This window comes from Mya arenaria, chromosome 12 (genome assembly GCF_026914265.1).
Source record: "Mya arenaria isolate MELC-2E11 chromosome 12, ASM2691426v1".
Lineage (NCBI taxonomy): Eukaryota > Metazoa > Mollusca > Bivalvia > Myida > Myidae > Mya > Mya arenaria.
Genome location: NC_069133.1, coordinates 53877153 through 53898753, shown reverse-complemented (window position 1 = coordinate 53898753; position 21601 = coordinate 53877153). Strand labels below are relative to the sequence as shown.

At 33.7% G+C, this 21601-nt stretch overlaps 2 protein-coding genes across 2 annotated transcripts in view; one reads left to right on the top strand and one right to left on the bottom strand.

The window, feature by feature from the left end:
* LOC128211407 (cytoplasmic polyadenylation element-binding protein 2-like) overlaps window positions 1-9013 on the top strand; it is a 44532-nt gene extending 35519 nt beyond the window's left edge. The window contains exon 8 of the mRNA XM_052916162.1: window positions 502-9013. Coding sequence (XP_052772122.1) covers window positions 502-729 — 228 coding nt within the window. The 3' untranslated portion in view covers window positions 730-9013. The remainder of the gene's footprint in view (window positions 1-501) is intronic.
* A 3047-nt stretch (window positions 9014-12060) lies between these two features.
* LOC128212549 (transmembrane protein 128-like) lies at window positions 12061-21437 on the bottom strand. Its single transcript, XM_052918042.1, has 6 exons — window positions 21323-21437; window positions 16696-16826; window positions 16220-16305; window positions 15491-15604; window positions 14887-14940; window positions 12061-14512 (listed from the first exon to the last, which is right to left on the bottom strand). Exons 1-6 carry the CDS (start codon window positions 21420-21422, stop codon window positions 14407-14409), a joined length of 591 nt encoding a protein of 196 aa, XP_052774002.1. The 5' UTR covers window positions 21423-21437; the 3' UTR covers window positions 12061-14406.
* Between the last annotated feature and the right edge of the window lie 164 nt (window positions 21438-21601).

Genomic DNA, 21601 nt, shown 5'->3' with positions numbered 1-21601 from the left:
ATAGATATAAATTTAATTTCAAGGCATAAATTGTTTTCCAATGAAGAGCAATTGCGATTTAGGGTTGTTTATTAGCAATTAGGCCAAGAGCAAACATCTATATGTAATGAAAACCCCCATAGTTCGATTGATTCATGGGTCTGTTTTCTCTGTGCTCTGTTATTATTGTTATTATGAGCTTGTCTGTCAGGATAAAAACAATTGAAGTAATTGTATTGTCATAGCCTTTGGTCTCGTTCGCGAGGCAGCAACTTCATGTGTAAACTTCAAGTTTGGTCCATGACTCAAATGTTGAAGATTATCACATAATACAAAGTAAACATGTTACAACTGACCAGTAAGAATGCTAATTATGTTACAACTGACCAATGACAATGCTAAGCATGTTTCAATTGACCAGTAACAATGATTCTGTGTGTCTCAATACTCTGGTTTTAATAATTGCCAAGTATTGCTACTTTCCCTGACTGTTTTTCAACTGTTTTAATCCTGTCCCTTCAGGTGGAGGTTAAGCCGTATGTGCTGGATGATCAGATGTGTGACGAGTGTCAGGGGGCGCGGTGCGGGGGGAAGTTTGCCCCATTCTTCTGCGCCAACGTGACCTGCCTCCAATACTACTGTGAGCACTGCTGGGCACAGATTCACTCCCGACCCGGCCGAGAGTTCCATAAGCCTCTTGTGAAAGAGGGTGCCGACCGGCCTCGCGCTGTACCCTTCCGCTGGTGCTAGCCTGTTAGTGTTGGGGAAAAAGTGGAATATCAAGAATTTATCGATAATGGCCCTTTGTTTAAAGGTGCAGAGTTATAGATGATTATGATTCGTGCATTGTTACAGATAGTTGTTGGAGAGTTATATTTGAGCACTATTTACCAAAACTGTATAATAGAAAACATCTAGTAAATGAAATATGATGTACATGGTATAAATTTTGTTTACTGCTACTGTGGTTAAAATCAGAATGCAAAATGCTATCATATCTAGAACCTTGTCAGTAATTAAGGTTAAGTTTAACGCTTTCACATGATGATTGATAAAAAATGAATTTTCTACAATAGTGATGATGGTGTTGGTTTCTTTTAATATTATTATTATTATTATTATTATTATTATTATTGACATGGTAATGTTATGATTATTTTTTGGGGATTTCATTTATGTATTATGACAGTTTAAATATATTTTTTTATATTTCTTTTCTTTATTCCTTTAATTGTATGATTTGTGACTGAAATGATTGAGAAGAATGTGATTTTGGGCCTTTTGGGAGCCAAAACAATAACCACCAATAAGTGATAGTCTCAGAAATCCCTTTTGTACAACAGATGATTTTTTATGGTGAATGAGTGCATTTTTCACTTTTATATTTGAAAGCAATAATCACAAAAAATGAAGAAAAAAATTATAGCATGATAAATCATGTTTTTTTTTGTGTAATCAGCTTCCAATAGATGTTGAAGTGATTTTTTAAGCGTAAAAATATTTATTTTTGTACAATGTGAGCATATTTGGCCGTTTTGAAGACAAATTTTGTATTGTAGTAGTAGGATCAATCATTGTATGGCCCAGTGGTATTGTTTTGTATCAGTTTTATCTTGTACATTCCATTTTGTGAAACTAGTCATCCCACGTAACGTGTGTTCCACTCCTGCCATTATGATTCGTCACATTTTACAGTAACAGTCTTCTTTCAGTATTTTAAACGTTAAACTTCAGTTGGGGACATTGTATTGTCTTAATGTCATATATGCACAATAAAATACGACTCTTTTGTATTATTTTAGTTTGTTTATTTTTATGAAGTTTTTCTTAGATTTTACTCAATTTCTTGCCATGTTTGATTTTAGTCGTTTTATTTGCCTTCAGTTATTATTGTATTATTTTTAACATGTTTTTGATAGACTGTTTGTATTTATTTTCTTTTGATATGCACCTATGTTATAGGGCTTTTGTGTAGATGTTTTGGTTGTTTCTTTTGAAGTTTAAGTATAATTATTTATATCATAAAAATGTGCTGTCGTTTGTTGAGACATTTTTAGCTGCATTGATTTTTTTTATTTTTGTGGGTTTTGTTTGATTCTGCGGTCATGTTTGCTAATGCAGTCTGTGACATTACTTATTTGTGGAGATTGTCACATCGGGCAGGTCACCAGAAATTTTTACTTGCTCTCACTACATGCCTTTATGGCAGGCAAATTACAGAAATAATTTATTTAGTTTAGTGAACATAATTTTTGGAAAAAAAGTAATATACTCTGTGGGGGTATTTTATACACATGTATAATATATATTTCTAATCAACATTACATAATAAGTTAATTACCATATAAACAATTACCATTCTTTGATTAGTTAAAACATTATCTGATCTCTTTTTACCCGAATCCGAAATCTGATTCGCTTATGAAAGGTGTCAGGCAAGTGGTTTAGGTCGCAGTCTGTTGACAATTGTTATAATTATCAATGAATTATGTACCTAATTTGGTACGTTAAAAGTCTCGCCATCGAATGCTTAGTTACCTACTCTATTCTTCTTTATCAATTTGAATTCTTAGCATGTCTCATGTAATTGTGTGCTACTAATAGAACATTTTACTTGTCTTATTATTTTTCTTAAGTGTATAATGAACTTATGATATAGGCTCTTGGTTTTTAAAATTAACATTATCCGATGATTTTTTTTAAAAGAATTGTATTGATTGTGTAAGAAATTAATTATGGAATTGCATGATAGCGATAATGTAAGAAAATATGTAAATATTAAGCATTAAATTGTCATCATGCAGGGGCACCCTGAGAAAGATTTTTATATATGTTTAACCGTTCGAGATATTTTCTAGTCACATAATAACCTTGGGCAAACAAATCTACACAGTCTTGTATGTATGATATATTATTTTGTTTAACAAAGAATGTATTTTAGAGGGCGGTTGTAATTTGCATCATTTCATATATATATATATATATATGGAAATATAACGTATATTGCATTTTACTTAAATATATCAAAGCATCAAGTTGTACACATTACATGAGACATGCATTTGTAATTGAGGGTTAATGATTTTAATACATTAAAATTAATACATTGTTTTTGCTATATTCATCTTGTAAATTTAGGAGTAGATCATAATATGTTGAGAGATTAACATTTGAGTGAAGGAAATCGCCTCAAAATCGTGAATAGCGAGTCGTGCGATGAGAGGAGGCCATCTTATCTACGATTGACAAGAAAATTCAAGATCAAGAATTTCTGATAAATATTAAACGAGTCATAAACCAAAGAACATTTTATTTGAAAAATCCAACAGACTGTCAGAGGCGATAACAGACTTAACCTAAACTGACCAATCAAAGTTTAAAAATAATCAAAACATAGTAATTTCTCAGAAATATTAATTTGAAAAAGTGATCGTACGATTCATGCTTTGATAAAATGGCCGCTGTGTTCTTTGGGATATCATGGCTGCTGAATCATTGGGGTTTTATTTTTGGTTTTATTTTTGTTCAGCTTATTTTGCTTGTTGTAGAGGTTATTGTTTAGAAAAGGCATTCAATGACAACTGCCTTTGTGATAATGGTTAGTTTCAGATATAATATCGGATAATTTGGCAGGAAAGCTAAGCTCTATTTGGTAAAATTTGGTTACAACGCGTCTTGGATGTTTATATAATACTTTGAAAAACATATTAAAGTATTTATTTTAAACAATTTTTGATGGTGAAACTCTATTAGTATGCATTTTCCACAATAAATGTATACAGAAGTATAATATTGTATAAAGGCTCAAGCTTGAAGAACTAATGTCTCCACAAAATATGTATTTCATATATAATATAACTTTCATATACAAAATCAAGATTATGTGAAGTGCAATGTTGTTGTGTTTTTTGGGTTTTAGTATACTTGGAGTTCTAGTTTGTTTTAGATTTTATTATTCTAGATTCTTTAGACATCGTTGCTCAAAGGGAAACGTACGTACTTTAGATATTCGCTTCAGGTTTTTGTACTTAGCGTGTAGATAGCTTCACATTTGTTGTTGGATTTTTATAGTGTGAGCAACATAGTTTTGGTAGAATTCAATCAATTAGTTTAATGAGCCAGTGCAATTTTGTTTTACATAGAATACTTGTATGGTTTCTAGTCAGGATTTTGCCATAGAAAAAGCTTATTTTATTTATTTTCAGTCAAAACATCTAGTCATATATGGTTGTAAAGGAGTAATGCTTAATTATCAATTATTGTAAATTGCATATTTGTTGAAAATATGCACACACGTAGTGTGTAAAAGAATAATTGGTCGATTGCAGTAGACTCTTAAATGATTTCACAAACAAATAGTACAAATGTTTGCGAAGGTGTTGGTGTCCATTTGCATATTGGAGTGTATTTAGAGGGGTTTTATGCTAGACTCAGTAAAAAAAATAACAAAGTTGTTTTGAAAGTTTGCAAAGTTTTCATATAACTTCATCATATAGAGGATTTGATAACATTTGGTACCATGAAGTGATGGTGGAAGTGCTAGAGCATTGTTTTTGTATTACTGGGGTTGGAATTTAGGAGTCAGGTTGTTTAATACCTATATTGTTATTGTAGCATAGTCTGTTGCCTATTTATTAAAATTTGTTGTTAATATTATTCACCCTTTTCTTGTTATTTTTAACTGCACTAGTGATTCTTATTTAACAATACATATTTCATTGTTTGAATACTTTTAGTTAATGTTAGTGTTTTCTTGTTCATTTCTTATTTTAATATATATATTTATAAAAAAAGTACAAAAATATGAGCTTTTTATATTCCAATGTTGTTCTATTTTGCCAAACTGGTAATATTGTATAATATTGTGTCTGTTGTACATTTGCAGATAAATTATGTAAATCTTTGTAGGTTGTGGATATTCCCTGTAACATATGGAGGTGATTAAAAAAACAGTTTTATTGAAATACATTATACTTGTCATGTAGATTTTTTATGCTTAAATTAGCAAGGTTAATGAAATAAGAAGTGTCATGCTTGAACAGCGGTACTTTATGCACAATTTTAATTTCATCCCATTAATTACTGTTGAGTTTTTTGTTGAGATAAGCAGCATAATGAAATGAAAATCCATGTGACATAATTTAAATTATAAACTGGTTATACATGAAAAAATAATAATTTTCTTCATCGCTCATTTGACAAGCACACATTATGTCCCTGAAATTCATTCCATATAAGTTTAGAAGTTATTTTTGTACACATTCAATTTAGGCCCTTGGTGTTCACTAGTTCAGCTAGATTTACCCCATAATTCTTCATTTTATCCCATCCTTCATTAAAAAAAATGAAATGCTTTTCTCTAAGTTACTACATATATAGCAGGTTGTAAGTGGTTACTTCTGAAATTATGATAATATGTACATTTGCTTGTAAACTGGTATTCTAGGATATGTTATCCTAAATTACTTTTAATAAATGAAATGGTACAAACCCACTAACTGCCATACAGTCTTTAACATCTTCCAAAGGTAATATTATACTTGTAAATATTTAGGCATACACTGAAAAAAAAATTCAACACACTTTACTGGTATTTTGCTGATAAGAATTTTAAAGATAGCATGAAACCATAAGTTCATATTATGGTTATAAAGTTTGTAAAAATGGCATAAAGCTGCACTCTCACAAATTGACCATTTTGACAACTTTTTTTTTTTGTCTTGGAATGAGTCCAATTTTGAGAAAATGTCTGGAAACCGGTGATATAAGACTGATGATATAAATATCAGTTCACAGTTTTTAAAACTTTTGCTCGAAAATTGATGTTTTATGGCTAAAAAAGCGTAAGAAAAATGAAAAAATCGGCAGTTTTTCCAAATAATTGTGATCTGTTCTAATGCACGTTATCCTATATGACTGATGCCAATATCAGCTGATTCTCAAACAACAAATGAAAAAGTTGTCAAATCGACCAATCTGTGATGGTGCTGCTTTAAAGCTAAAGTTTTAGAACCATAATTATGAACCTTTGTGTTCTCATGGCTTTTTATGGACATGAGACACTAGGTTATGTAGGCAAGGTTATGTAGGCAAAGACAGAAGGGAAAATAGCCTCTGACATTCTGTGACATTTTTAAAAATGTCTGGTATTTGACTCATTTGAAAGCTTTCATTTTTCATGCACAAATTTTTAAGAGCTGCAGCTTTTTTTTTGAAAATGTGTGGGTTATTTTCATACTATCTAGTCGGTCAGTGTTGTGAATTACATATATAATATTTATATAGAAAGTGGGTTGTATACAGTGTTGTGAAATGTTGTTGTGTTTTTATTACTTAGAATTTGGGACAAATTTGTTAATTTCAATGTTGGTCTTTTTTATTCACAAATCAAACATGTTTCATAATTTTATCCTCTACTGTAATTGAATAGTGTCACAAGATTGTCAAACAGCAGGCCCCAATATTACAAAAATACTTCAGTCAGATCTCAATCTCAATCTCAAATCATTTTACCATATAAAACCATTGTATGATCCAAATTCTTGCGGGTAAAACGATTTTGTCAATATTTGAAAAAAAAAACAACACTAACTCTAGAGCATATCTTATACTTGAGTAATTGTTTAAAAACAAAGAATTGTACACAAATACAGTTTTGGCTGTAAATTATTCATCCATTAGAATCTTTACTAATGGCTTTAACGGACATGTTCTATGATAGAATGCTCATTTACAAGGTTTAAAACATACATGATTGATAATAACTTTTAATGCTATGTGGTAAAATAAGTTGAGACTGAGAATGAGATTTGAATTGAGTATTTTCGTGATAGTGAGGCCAGAAATAACATGCACATAAATCGGTTTAGCTGGTGTAATTATGCGTAATGAAATTGAACAAATTACACATTGTACATTTGACAATCTGGTGATCGTTGTTTTGTTGAGAACCCTACCTCAGAGATCTTAAATTATAATGAAATGAGAATATAATTAAATGCATTACTGTAGATGGTTTGAACTGCGAGTTTAATTTATACTCCTGATGTTTCTCGAATCAATTTGGTGTTCCGTAATAGGAATCCCTGAATCCTTCGATATTTTTTTGTGGGTCCCAATATAACGGGTAATAAACAAGCATATTTATCCCAGGGATGCACAGTAACTTGAAAATGGTAGTCCCTAGCCCCCATATTTTGTTTGGGAATTCCTTTTGTGAATTTGACTGCTAGCAAAATATCAATTTACCCTTGTTTGCAGAAGATAAAATATTAGCTTCTCAATTGAAAACCTTGCAAACAATGTCAGGACCATAATGTCATGAAAAAAGGACCTGTGGAATTTATAAAAACTTTAAGTAATTTCGGCACTATTAAATTGATATCTGTAGAATATGAGCAGAGTTATTAACAAATGCATCTGTTCCAAATCATAAATTTAAAATTGTCTGCTTCTGCCTGTATATTTTTGACATTTTCATTTAAATTTTATCAGCTTATTAAAGGAATGTGTTGGAAATATTTATGCCTGGAGAAACTAATTTTGTGTACTGCTTAACAAAAGGTCATTCAAAGCAATAAATATAAAAAAGAAATAAATTCTTGTAAAAGTCAGACATTAAGTATCAATGAAACAGCTGTTCTTAATCTTTGCGCTTAGTAAAATTTGGTGCACAGAAATGATTTGCTCAGTTATACTACAGTTACCCGCCTTTACAAATAGTTCAAGTAGCACCCAGCAAACTTATGTTTTCTTCATATAAACTAGGTCCGAGAACATGCTTGCAAATTCATGTCTGATAGTTACTATATATCTCCTCATTTAATTTTAAGAAAAAAACGTTCAAAGTAATCAAAACAGAAATTCTTCGATAGATATTCAAATGAAACTTGGTACACATGTTGCCTGACGCAGATGATCCTAAAATCAGGATTTAGAGCTTTTAACTTCAGATTATTATACAGTTAAAAAGATTGTTTAATGCTTGGACTTTGCATCAAAAACAGTATCAAAAACCTTGGAATGAATATAAATGACCTCCAAAATAATTTCAAAAGGGATCTTGGTTCCTTAACTCTGGTTTGGGCATGAATACCTCATGATATTTTAGAACATTCAACATGTATAGCAAGTTCCATAACACTGTCTTTATTAATTAACCTAGAAATGCGCCTTGTTTGACTGAATTTCTTTCTAGAGGAGATTTGTTATTCTCGCAATGGCTCTCTTGTTGATGTTTTTTTCTGGGAGACAATCCAGTCGGTTTAAAAAAAGCTTTATATTTCTCGCATTCACATTCATCCCAGCTTTGTGTCCCAGTAGTATTTGTTTTTCTTCATCTGTGAAGCACAATTCAGCTTGAAAAGTAATGATGAATCTTGAATTTGTATTTTCATATTTTTCTACAGAAGACATGATTTTATTTTAATAATTATTTTTATAGATTTTTGGTACGGTGTTGATGTTTTTGTAAAGAAAAATAAATATTGTGTTTGTGTTAGTGAACCTTTCAGTAGTCAAAGTTGCTCTTCTAGCTCTATCAAAGACCTTTACAGCATTTTTTTATGTTCTTTGTATTAAAATAAAGCAGAAATGTTAATATCGTCTTAGCTCACAAAGCATTGCTAAATAATGTGATTATACGTAACCTTTCTCAAATGCTACTTGATCTCTTATTTATTTGTGACTTAATGTAAAAGTAAGCTTTAAAAAATATGTTTTGCAGTTGAAATGAATTGGAAAATGTTGAAATGAATTTAGGGATTTAAGGGAAAAAATTGATTACATGTCTAGATAATATCTTTAAAAATGTTTTGTTGATGAAATGATTCATCGACACTTTAAAACTGGTTAATGTTTATTAAAACTGTCATAAGATGATAGATTAACAAACATGTTTTTTCTTTAAGCACCTTTGATATTACAAACCACTGTTATAATGTTTTAAGACACATCTACAAGATATTTCTTGTTGAAAGTTTTCACCATTTTTAAGCATTATAATTATGTATCCAATTCTTCAGTAAAGTTTTGTTTGAAACATGTGTTTGTTTTGCCTTTCAACACTGGGTTTGCCCGTCTTTTAAAGAAAATACAAGGTAATGCCATAGTCCTTGTGTCAGGGTCAGCATTGAGTTAAGACGAGTTAATGTCATAGCCCTTGTGTCAGGGTCAGCATCATGGTTAGACGAGGTGATGCCATAGCCCTGATGTCAGGGTCAGCAACGTGGTTAGACGAGGTGATGCCATAGCCCTGGTGTCAGGGTCAGCAACGTGGTTAAATGAGGTGATGCCATAGCCCTTGTGTCAGGGTCAGCATTGTGGTTAGATTTGGTGATGCCATAGCCCTGATGTCAGGGTCAGCATTGTGGTTAGACGAGGTGATGCCATAGCCCTGATGTCAGGGTCAGCAACGTGGTTAGACGAGGTGATGCCATAGCCCTGGTGTCAGGGTCAGCAACGTGGTTAAATGAGGTGATGCCATAGCCCTTGTGTCAGCATTGTGGTTAGATTTGGTGATGCCATAGCCCTGATGTCAGGGTCAGCATTGTGGTTAGACGAGGTGATGCCATAGCCCTTGTGTCAGGGTCAGCAGCTTTAGCCAAGGTGTCAGGGTCAGCATTGTGGTTAGACGAGGTGATGCCATAGCCCTGGCGTCAGGGTCAGCATTGTGGTTAGACGAGGTGATGCCATAGCCCTGGTGGCAGGGTCAGCATTGTGGTTAGACGAGGTGATGCCATAGCCCTGGTGTCAGGGTCAGCATTGTGGTTAGACGAGCAGATGCCATAGCCCTGGTGTCAGGGTCAGCATTGTGGTTAGACGAGGTGATGCCATAGCCCTGGTGTCAGGGTCAGCATTGTGGTTAGAAGAGGTGATGCCATAGCCCTGGTGTCAGGGTCAGCATTGTGGTTAGACGAGGTGATGCCATAGCCCTGGTGTCAGGGTCAGCATTGTGGTTAGACGAGGTGATGCCATAGCCCTGGTGTCAGGGTCAGCATTGTGGTTAGACGAGGTGATGCCATATTCCTGGTGTCAGGGTCAGCATTGTGGTAAGACCAGGTGATGCCATAGCCCTATTGTCAGGGTCAGCATTGTGGTTAGACGAGGTGATGCCATAGCCCTGGTGTCAGGGTCAGCATTGTGGTTAGACGAGGTGATGCCATAGCCCTGGTGTCAGGGTCAGCATTGTGGTAAGACCAGGTGATGCCATAAGCCCTGGTGCTACGGTTAGCATCATGGTTAGACAGTACTTAATTGAAATTTTTAAACTTTAAATATATTTTTGTAGGCATGTTCATAAGACAGTCCCAATTTCATTCCATGGTCTAACAGTTTTATTCAGGACACATGTACATGTATATACCATTGACAAACATCACGATGCAACGATCAAATGTCGCCTGGTATGTTTTATTTACCCGGTATATATCACCAATTCTAGTCATTCTAGGCTACTTGACGCAACAGTAAACATGTATATTATTGTGGGAATAACATCCATTACATACAGATTACTTTAATGAAAGCATGTACAGTTTCTTATCAATTATACAATCTTTAATTTTAAACATAAATGAATGTATGTAACGTTTGTAACGTATTGTAATATATTCCATGGGTAGAGAGAGAAGCAACACCGTCTTGGTCTCTATACCTTGACTAACTAACCTTTGTACAGCTGCCAGTTGCCAGAGAATCTTATAGCTTCGCCCACTAGGGGTTGGGCCTATAAATTAAGAGATACATTGCAATGTAAATGGCATATAATTCTATCGAAATGTAAATAATGATACAAACACAAAATGGAAAATAATAAGGGAATTTTGATATGTGAGTGTAAAATACATAATGTGATATAATGCAGCTTGCAATGGTATAATGGGCCAACTTGATTTATACAGCATTACCTTCTTCGACGTAGGCCGGGTTGAATGACTTGGCTCATGCAGGTGTTTTTTTGCGAAATGATGCTGAACAAGAGGGCCATCTGTTGCCAAAAAACAACAACGCCCATCCTACATTTTGGTGGTGAGTGATGTATATTTGCCAAAGTCAAGGAGCAAACACCACTGTCAATAGTCAATTATGGTCAATTCAATTCAGCCATAACCTGGCGGCAAAACAGAATTTCCATTTATTTATTGATCTTGGTCCAGGTAATTTGACCATAGTCATCGTGACCAAACTTATCTAAGATATTTTTCCCACAATCATTGTGACCAAGTGTTTATTTGCCAAAGATGGAGAACAGACAGCTTTTGTGAATGCCACCCCCTGCCGAATCCACATGACGCAAAAACCTTAAGCCTTTCACAGTTGTGTATCTTATTTCATTTTACCAAATTACTGACTTGTTTTAACAAAAACAGTTGTTCGTGATAATGTTAAAGCTGCACTCTATCAGATTGACGGTTTGACAACTTTTTTGTCTTTGAATGAGCCAATGTTTTCGTAAATGTCTGGAAACCAGTGATATAAGACGGCCGACAAAAAAATCAGATCGCATATTTACCTTTAAAAATTGGTGTTTTTATGCCTTTAGCATTACTAACACTTTTAGAAAAATGAAAATGAAATTATGAAAATTTACATTAAAATTGGCGCATTTCAGACAAAACATAAAAAACGTCAAAAGGGTCAATCTGTGAGAGTGCAGCTTTAATAGAATTTAATTTAAAAGTCTCAAAACAAAAAGAAAATCTTTCATAGTTTATTCCAATATAAAAACAGCATGCCAATCTCATCCTGTTAAAAGGGACATAAGATTTTTTTAATAATTAAGACAAGGCATTTCAAAAATAGATCCCATCATAAATATGACCTAAATGTATTAAATATGGTGGCACTGATCCAGTAGCTGCTGTTTTATGGTTGAGTGCTGTCCAGCGTAAAAAAGGCATAAAACAAGTGATTTTTGCCAGCTTTCACATTGTAACCCAGCTTATTTCCAGCGTTTTCTATTGTACTGCTGGCTGCATAGCGTTGTGCATATCAGGCAAAATAAACACCAGTTATGTATGGGAGGTCATCTGTATGGAGATTTGGCATTCAATTTACTGGCCAGGGGGTATCCACATTAAGATAACACATATGTAAAGTATTTGATAATTTATTAAAGAGAACAATTATGTATAAAACTATAAATAAATAAACAATTTACTGAGTGAAACATGAACAGACAGACAGACAGAAAGCATAACACTTTAAAACATGAACAGATTTTTTAAACAAAATATGAGGGTGGATAAAAAAATATGTGGATTTGATTTCTAAACAACTTTAATAAAACTTTATGTTTTTATGTCATATTTTTTTCACTGAAAGCAATCTTTTTACAAAAATGCAAGGAATATGAACAAAATGCAGCAAATATATGGTATTTGATGTTTGTATAAGCAATTAACAGCTGAGACGGCAGACACAATAACAATAAGTTAGGAAACCATATTCAGGTTCGAGCTTCGCTCTCACCAGATATGGTTTCCTTTGCCTCATATATCCCATATCGCGTCACCTACTAACCCCGGAACTTATAATATTGCTACATTACTGTGACACTGTATGCCCTTATGTATCAGAAGTAAAATGTTAAAAAAAATCTGAATCAAGATTTCTAAGAATCAGACTTTAATGCACGAATGTAACCACAAAAAGAAAGAATGGTGTCATGTATATGTATGGAACAGGAATTTCTTGTATTTTTTCAGTGAGAGTTGGATTCAAACATGATACATGCAGATGTAGCTATAACACTCATCAATTTGTTAAATAAATTAGGTTAGCATTGAACAGTCCTGATATTTCTAATTCACCAATAAGACACCCTCAAATGCAAATGGAAAAACATAGAATTACGGTCTTCTCTCAGTCAGCATTGCATGATATGTAAGCATGCACATTTGAAAATAATGGAGCTTTATGGGTAGTAAAATATTGCAATGGTGTTGTGGCTAAAACATGTTTTAAGTTGTAATCTAAAAATATTTAAAAAAAATAATAACGACTACTATCATTATTTTAGAACAAAACAAGACGAAGTTCATTTTGCACTTTGATTAAAAAAGATAACTCACTTGACGCCGTTGGGCATGCTCAACCTCACCTTTAAAAGATATTACTTCATCAAGAAAAATCAATGTACATTGATGAGTTTATGCACTTTCAAAAAATAGGCCCTAATACTGTTTGTGAAATACATAGATTTAACTATCATCTAAATTGAATGTTTCATATATAGAGTCCACATATTTTCTGATATGCCCTCGTATAAACATGTACATGTACAATCAAACATGATCTATGAGCCGATACAGGCAGTTTTCCCCTTGGTCCCCATTACAAAACAGCCAACAGGTTTTGTATTAACAAAGCAAAGTGTGCTATTTCTCAACTGACATATTCCACATGAAGAAAATGTTTTGTAAAATATACAGAACCAGGTAAACGTTTATAACAATCTTATGAACCTTGGGATGCTTCTGGTTCAGATAAATATGAAAGTTTGAATTTATGAGTCTGGTATTAATGTGTGCCAGTTGCCCATAACAAAGTATAAGATGAAATGACTATATTTACATTGTTAATAACATTTCTGCACTCTCACAGATTGACAGTTTTCACTTTTCTTTTAACTTTTGTCTCAGAATCAGCTGATTTTAGCATCAATGCCTTCAATAGAACAGATCTCACTTGTTTGAAAAACTCTTTTCTTAAAGCATCAGTGAAGTTTTAAGCCATAAAACATAATTTTCTGACTTAAATATTAAAAAAAAACTATTCGATCTTTTGTCAGTAGTATTATTTCACTGGTTTCCAGACATTTATGCAAAAATTGGCTCATTCCAAGCAATATTATAAAAAAGTTTCATGACGGTCAATCTGTGAGAGCACAGCTGTAACAAACATTAAATGGTGATCATTTAAATATAAAAAAACTACTATCCGATCTTTTGTCAGCAATCTTATATCCCTGATTCCAGACCTTTATGCAAAAATTGGCTCATTTAAATAAAAATAAAAGGGTCAGAACGGTCATTCTGTGAGAGCGCAGCTTGAACAAACGTTAAATGGTTATAACAGAGGTTCTTCTTAGTTTGACTTGATATAACTCATTAATTAAAACAATTAGAACACACAGAGAGGTTGAAATTAATTATAGGGAATTTTGACCAGAGCATTCAAGATTGCATAATATATGAACATGAAATACATTTTAATCCTTAAAAACATAACAGTGAACGGACAGAACTATGTGAGTCCATGTATACCTTTGTATGTCAGAAAGTGGACATCATGGTCATGATGAAAAACTATGACAATTAACACAAGATTAACGACTGTGTTACTTGCTCATTACAGTGAACAGAAAATGAAAGTGCGTATATCATAAATGTAGCTCATTCCAGTCTGCAAGTTGAAATGTCCAGGTCAGAAGTTCGGCATCATGGCAATGAGCACCACAAAGCCCATGAGGAAAACAATGAGGATGGCCGGAGTGAAGATCCCCCACACGGGCCACAAGCCAACTGTCATACTGAAATGTGGGAAATGTGCGCATACATAGCTGGTTATAAATGATTAGTGGAAAGTTAAGGGAAAAATTGAAAGACTCTCTTTCAAAGGGATGAGACAGATTAGAATTTATGTATATACATAACATGTATATAAAACAACAGTTGGAATACTACAATATACACATGCATTAATAGTTAGCCATTAAAATTCCATCTTGGATCAACAAGACCAAATTCTTACATTTCCATTTGATTTTGAAAATTTGTAAAAAGTCTGGGTATGTTAAAAGAAACAAGTTTGACACCAGTATTTTACTAATGCAGAGCCTGTGGGCTTATGCTTATTTCAACCTCTGTGAATGTTTAACCAGCGTCTTGTATACAATATACTCACAAAATGCCCCCAACAACAAAGGCAGCAGAGGCAACTGGTATGGCGGCAGGATATCTGTAACACAAATAATAATTTATCTTTATTGTCTTAAGGTGTATATTGATAAGTTTTAAATCAATGATTTCTTACTAAATGTACCATTATTCTACTAATACAATGGAACCAACTTAACGATTAGAAGCGCTTGGTGCATTGCACACGTTTAGAATGACATGTACAATAGCACAAGGGAAGTATTTTAAGTGAGTACCAGTGAGTCTACAAGTAAAAGTTTTAAGAGAAATTTGCAAACAAACTTTCAACTAAACTGCAAATTTTACATTATGTGAAGCTACACTTTAAAGTACATGTTTTTTTCACAACTGCTCTACTTTATGAACTATTAATGAACAAAACAGTCCTGTCAGAGGGGTATAAAAAGAGAGCAGTCAGTGCTCGAGGCCTATTTCCAGCTACTAAAAGGTTAGGGGAGACCCTATTGCTACAAAAACATACTTTGAATGTTTTTGTTTTATTTGGTTATTTAACTTTGAGATGCTTTGATGAAAAAAAGATTGAGGTTTTTAAGGCTTGTTCATTTACGGTACTCTAATTTGTTACATACCGACTCTCCCATTCATCAGAGTGGACCTTCTTGATGAAGGACAGGTAGACGATGAGGAACAGGGCGATACAGATGTTAACGCCCACCAGGACCACGCCCACATTAAACCACAGCCTACAGGTTAAAGTAAAGGCAAGAATTATTTAACACCACAATGATGAACAAGTGACATAAGCTATGAAGCATTTTCATTGCAATGAACAAAACTATGTACAATTTTACAATTTGCAATGTACCGGTAATGAGAAAAGAATCATTCCTGGGTAATCACGAGTTCAAATCATTGACAAAACCCTCACTAGGGATCAATCTATGGACCCTCTGATCTAAAGTCAAATACTGTAACCAGAGTTATTGGCCAAGCTGCACATTTGTATAATTGTCTCTGGCAACATTTTGGCAGTTTTATTTTTTATTTGAATATGTTGTCAAGTTTGTTTTTTTATAGCAGAAGTTCAAGGTTTTCACCATGACAACACAGACACTGACAACACGCCTATCACAATGCCTGGCCTTTTGTCCATTGTAAAAAAGATAAGCTAAAAATGTCAAAATGTTTAAAAGCTTCCCTAAATCAACATTATTGTTGTTAAACAAGTCTTCAGCAAAAATATTTTTATTTTTTTTGAATATAAAGAAATCTGAAATTGAAAGCTCTCAATCCAAAACTTGATTCTCCCTGCCTCATAACGTTACAACAGATTTTACCTATAAAACCAAGAGTATTACCTGAGAATTCTGGGGTCATATAATACTGCTCGATAGAAGTCTGTGTAGTAAAACACAGCCATAGATGCAATCAGCCAGCAGACATTCTGAAATCACATGTCAGAGTTATTGGCATACCTACTGGTACATTGTATAAAAATACAAATTTTAATCTCAATGCATGTACGCTTACAATCTCAATGCATGTACGCTTACAATCTCAATGCATGTACGCTTACAATCTCAATGCATGTACGCTTAAAGGAGAATTTCTAGACTGTGTTTGTATATCAAAAAAACTTTTTGTTCCAACAGCTAAAACACTTTTGCGAAAAATACTAAACTGGGGTTTCTTAATAATATATGACAATATTTTTTTCAATTTCCTTTTTATAACACTGACAACCTTAATGTTATTAAGGTTTATCTAATGATAAAAGGCTTACTGGTATTCAGACATCTCTTATCTCATATACTAGTACTATGGTTATGGTTACCTGTATACTGTACGCTGACTCAGACTTTCTGTATTTCCTGTGTTGAATATCAAACTTCTTCTTTGTGTCACTGTCAATCTGTTTGAATTCTGCTAGCTTTTCTGGGAAGAATTCCCGAACAAATACACCATCTGCAAGAGATAACACCTTCAATTAACAGACATTTGTTATAAGATCATTTATTTAGATGTAAGAGGGGTTTTTTTATTTAAGAGTGTACTATTAGATAAGGAAATCTCTTTTCCGAAATGAACTGAACAACATATTTAGTGATTAAAGTTCGCATTTGTCTGATAATAAAAACAGATTAAAACAGTTTTTCTATGATTTATATACCAGAGGAGAGTGGAACCAAAGACACCTTCCTCAGATTTGTTGAGGTTCTTACTTAACTGAGGACACCATTTATATCCAGTGTATATTGTATAGGGAACAGTAATAAATTATGGTTTGTTCAAATTTTGATTCACTTTTTATTTCTTAGTTGTATATTAAACAAATTATATGAGCTAACTTCCTAAATACAAGTTAATTGATATACATTGTTAAATACAATGAAACGTTAGTTTATATTCATTCGAAGATATAATACATAACAAGCACTTGGATGATTTTCACCAGGCGCATCTTGGTACATAACTTTTAAAATAAGGCTAAAATCAGGACCATCCCACATCAGCTATCAAACTGGTAGATTGAGTTTAATCATTTTTTATTCAAAAGAAATATGTATATATTTATATCAAACATCAGATTGCAACATTATATGCAGGCCTTTTTTCTATAGTTCCGATGGATCCGACGGGTCCAACTAACAGACCCATTCCCCTAGCAAAATATATGATATTTTTCCCAATCTGAAGAAAAAAATCCCGATCAAAAGTAAACTCTTTTTTTTTTATGTAAGTCTTTTTACCTGTACGGTAATGGTTGATTCAACATCCTAATGGATTCTGTGATGTATAGTTTTGGGGATTATTGAATTCAGAAATTGAAGTTTTTCATCACAATCAAATCTCAGTATGCAATATTAACTCTCATGATTTATTGCAATAGATATTTTTACTCACAAAGATTGATATTTGAGCCACTTCAGGTCTTTTGAATGGGGAAAAGAAACAAATATTTTTATATTTTCTTTATTTGCAGGAGACAGAAAAGCTTGTTCTTTAAAATTACAGTTACTGTAATGCACCAGTCAATTGTAACCACATCCCCCCAGGACCGTGGAATAGCAGGGACTTAGACTTTCCGTCCAGCCAAAGCCTAGCCTGAGTAAAATCCCTGTCCTGTGGAGACAAACTCTGGCCCCACCAAATGCCCCAGCACTGCAAGCCCCCTGGAAGGAAAAGACACGGCCCATTTCCCCCCTATCCCTGGTATATCCCCTGGTATATCCCCCGGGACTGTGTGTGTGTGTGGGGGGGGAATTGACTGGTGCATATTTCCCAATTTTTTATGCAAAGAGATTTTTTTCTCAAAATTGCATATTTCGCGACGCAAAATTGGCAAAAAGAGGCCTTGTATGTTATACATATTATACATGACTGGAAGATTACCTTCATCATAGAAATACACAAATAATGAAGTTCCGGTTAGTGGCTTGAACCTTAAGATTGAATATAACATAGATTGGTGTTTTACATATCCGTTTGTAGCAGCCCACTATCAAAATATACCATATCACAATATGTGCCCACACAGCCGTGGGGTAGTTATTTATGTTAAAGAGACTATAGTTGCAGATTATTGTGAAATTTTGTGTAAAGCTGACTTTTCGGAGTCTGTTTGGTGTGAATTGAGACTTGCAAATGCTAAACAACTTTTAATAGGGGGAATATATAAGTTTCCTTCAAGTAATTTGGTGAATCAGAGGAATTTGAATCAGCTTTTATCACAAGCATGTAGTTTAACTTTTGACCATCTGGTGATTTTGGGTGACTTTAATTTTCCGGAAATAGACTGGTCCACATGGACAGTACACAGAAATGAAACACATCCTGCTTTTTCTTTTGTTGAATGCCTCAGAGATAACTTTCTTAATCAACATGTACAGGGTGTTACAAGGTATAGACAGGGTCAAGACCCTAGTTGTTTAGACTTATTACGGTACTAACTGATAACCAGACTGAAGTTGAAAACTTAACTTTGAGTAGCAAACTCAGCGCAAGTGATCACATATCAATAATCTGTGAAATTCCATGTGTAGTAAACAAGGACAGGGAACCAGTAAATAAAGTAAACTTCTGATTATTAGGGTGATTATGTTGAAATTAGAAACTATCTAAGTAGTGTAAACTGGAAGGAGATGGCGGATATGAATGTTGAAGATTTTTGGTCCTTTCTATTGCGACATATGAATTTCTGTGTTGAAAATTTTATTCCAGAGTGTAATACTAAGGGGGGATGTAAAAAACCAAAATGGATGGACTATTACTGTGTGAGAAAGGTCAAGAAAAAGTATCATGCATGGAAGCGTTACACCTACAGCCGTAGTTATAGGGACTATCAATCATACTGTAAAATAAGAAATAGTACAACTAAAGCTATTCGGTTCTCTAAAAAGAAATACCAAAAAGGTGTAGCAGAAAGTTCAAAAACAAGTCAAAAATCGTTTTGGAGTTTTGTAAAAGGGAAGACAAAAACCAGGAGTGGGATTGGTGATCTAAGAGATAAGAACGGTAACATTGCTACTGAAATAAGACAAAGTTAACATTTTGAATGATTTCTTTGCATCAGTCTTCACAAGGGAAGATAACTCTGAAATTCCTAATTTTGAGGATAAGTTGGAAAGAGAAAATTTCATCTCGGATATTATTGTATCACCCCAGTTGGTGTTAAAACATTTAAAAGCTCTAAATGCTTCTAAAGCGTGTGGTCCAGATAACTGCCATCCTTTCTTTTTAAAGCAATGTGCTGAAGAAATCTACATACCGTTGAGTGAAATATTTCAGAAGTCAGTTTCCACCGGGATCCTACCATGTGATTGGAAACTAGCAAATGTAACATGCATTTTTAAAAAAGGTGACAAAACAGACCCAGGAAATTACCGTCCCGTGTCATTGACTCCTGTGATTTGTAAACTGCTTGAGAAAATAATTTGGGCTGTTATAGTTGAACATTTGTCCCGTTATAAACTTTTGTCAGACTGCCAGTATGGCTTTCGTAAGAACAGAAACACTATTATCCAACTACTGTCAGTATTGGAGGATTGGACTGAAGCAGTTGACAATAATATTCAAGTTGATACAATATACCTTGACTTCAGAAAAGCGTTCGATAGTGTACCTCATCGTAGACTTCTTAAGAAAGTAAATGCATATGGTATTTCTGGACAAATTTTGAACTGGCTTGAAAACTTTTTAAATGGACGCAAACAAAGAGTAGTTGTTGATGGTCAAAAATCTGAGTGGAATCCAGTTTTGTCAGGAATTCCCCAGGGCTCCATACTTGGGCCGATTCTTTTCATAATTTTCGTGAACGATATACCGGATGTAGTTGGATGCCTCTGTAAAATGTTTGCAGATGACTGTAAAATCTATAATAATATTCTTTCCGCAACTGATCAACAACAGCTTCAGGAAGATATTGACCGTTTATGTCAGTGGAGTAAGGACTGGTTACTGAAATTCAATATTAAGAAATGTAAAATTGTGTCATTTGGTAATGAAAAATTTCACAATGACTATAACATGATAGATGAGAACGGAAATGTTCACAAACTTGCAAGGGATTATTCTGAAAAAGACCTGGGTGTGCTCTTCACAAATAATTTGAATTTTGAAACTCACATTAATAATACAGTCAACAAAGTAAATAAAATCATTGGGCTTATTAGAAGGAAATTCACCTTCATGGACAAATCCTTGTTCTTAACATTGTACAAGTCTCTTGTTCGTTCCCACTTGGACTATGGAAATTTAATATACTTCCCATACACGAAGAAATGTAAGCAAGTTCTGGAGAATGCGCAACATAGAGCCACAAGACTAGTACCTGAATTTCGTGGACTTTCCTATCAAGAATGATTGAATGAACTGAATCTCCCAACATTGGACTACCGTAGAAAAAGATTTGATATGATACAAGTTTTCAAAATTATTCACGAAGTTGATGACATCAATGCAAGTGTATTTTTAAATTTTACGGACAATAGTGGAAAAAGAGGTCACTGTTTGAAGCTTGCAAAGCCTAAAGCTCACAAGTCTATTCGATTAAATTCTTTTGGACATCATACTATATCCAATTGGAATGGCCTTCCACATAATATTGTTACATGCAGCACCATGAACAGTTTTAAATCACAACTGGATAAGTTATGGGAACACAAATGTTTTGATCTCAGTGATGTGTATTAATTCATCAGTAAACAATCAGACCGGAGTTAATTCAATATTTTCATTGATAAAAAAATCAGATCGGAGTGGAGATTTGCATAGAAAGTAATCTAAAGGGATCAACTAGCCTAAAGGGCTAAACATTTCCCTAGAAGACACAAGGTAGGTAGGTAGTGCCTGTACTTATCCGAAATGTTTAATCCGAAATCCATGCTCGAGAAATAAATGTCCCTTTCTGGACTAAAATACAATCTATATTACACTTGCCCATATACAGTCATAAAGAATACCTGGGTCTACATGATCCAAATATTGTCCGGCAATTTTCTGCTGTACTCGTCTGTGAATTTGCTGTTGTTTACTTTGTACTGTGTTTGTTTGGGTCTCCATTTTATCGCTTGTGCTTACTTTAAACCTTATATTAATACACACATACTTCGAACCAGCAGAAATGTATTCAGGGGCTATGGTGTTTTAATTGCAGTTTAACTGTTGTAAATTTTCGACCTCACGCTAGCATGACGTGTTCGAAAATTTAAATGTTCCGATGAACAAAATAAACTCCATAC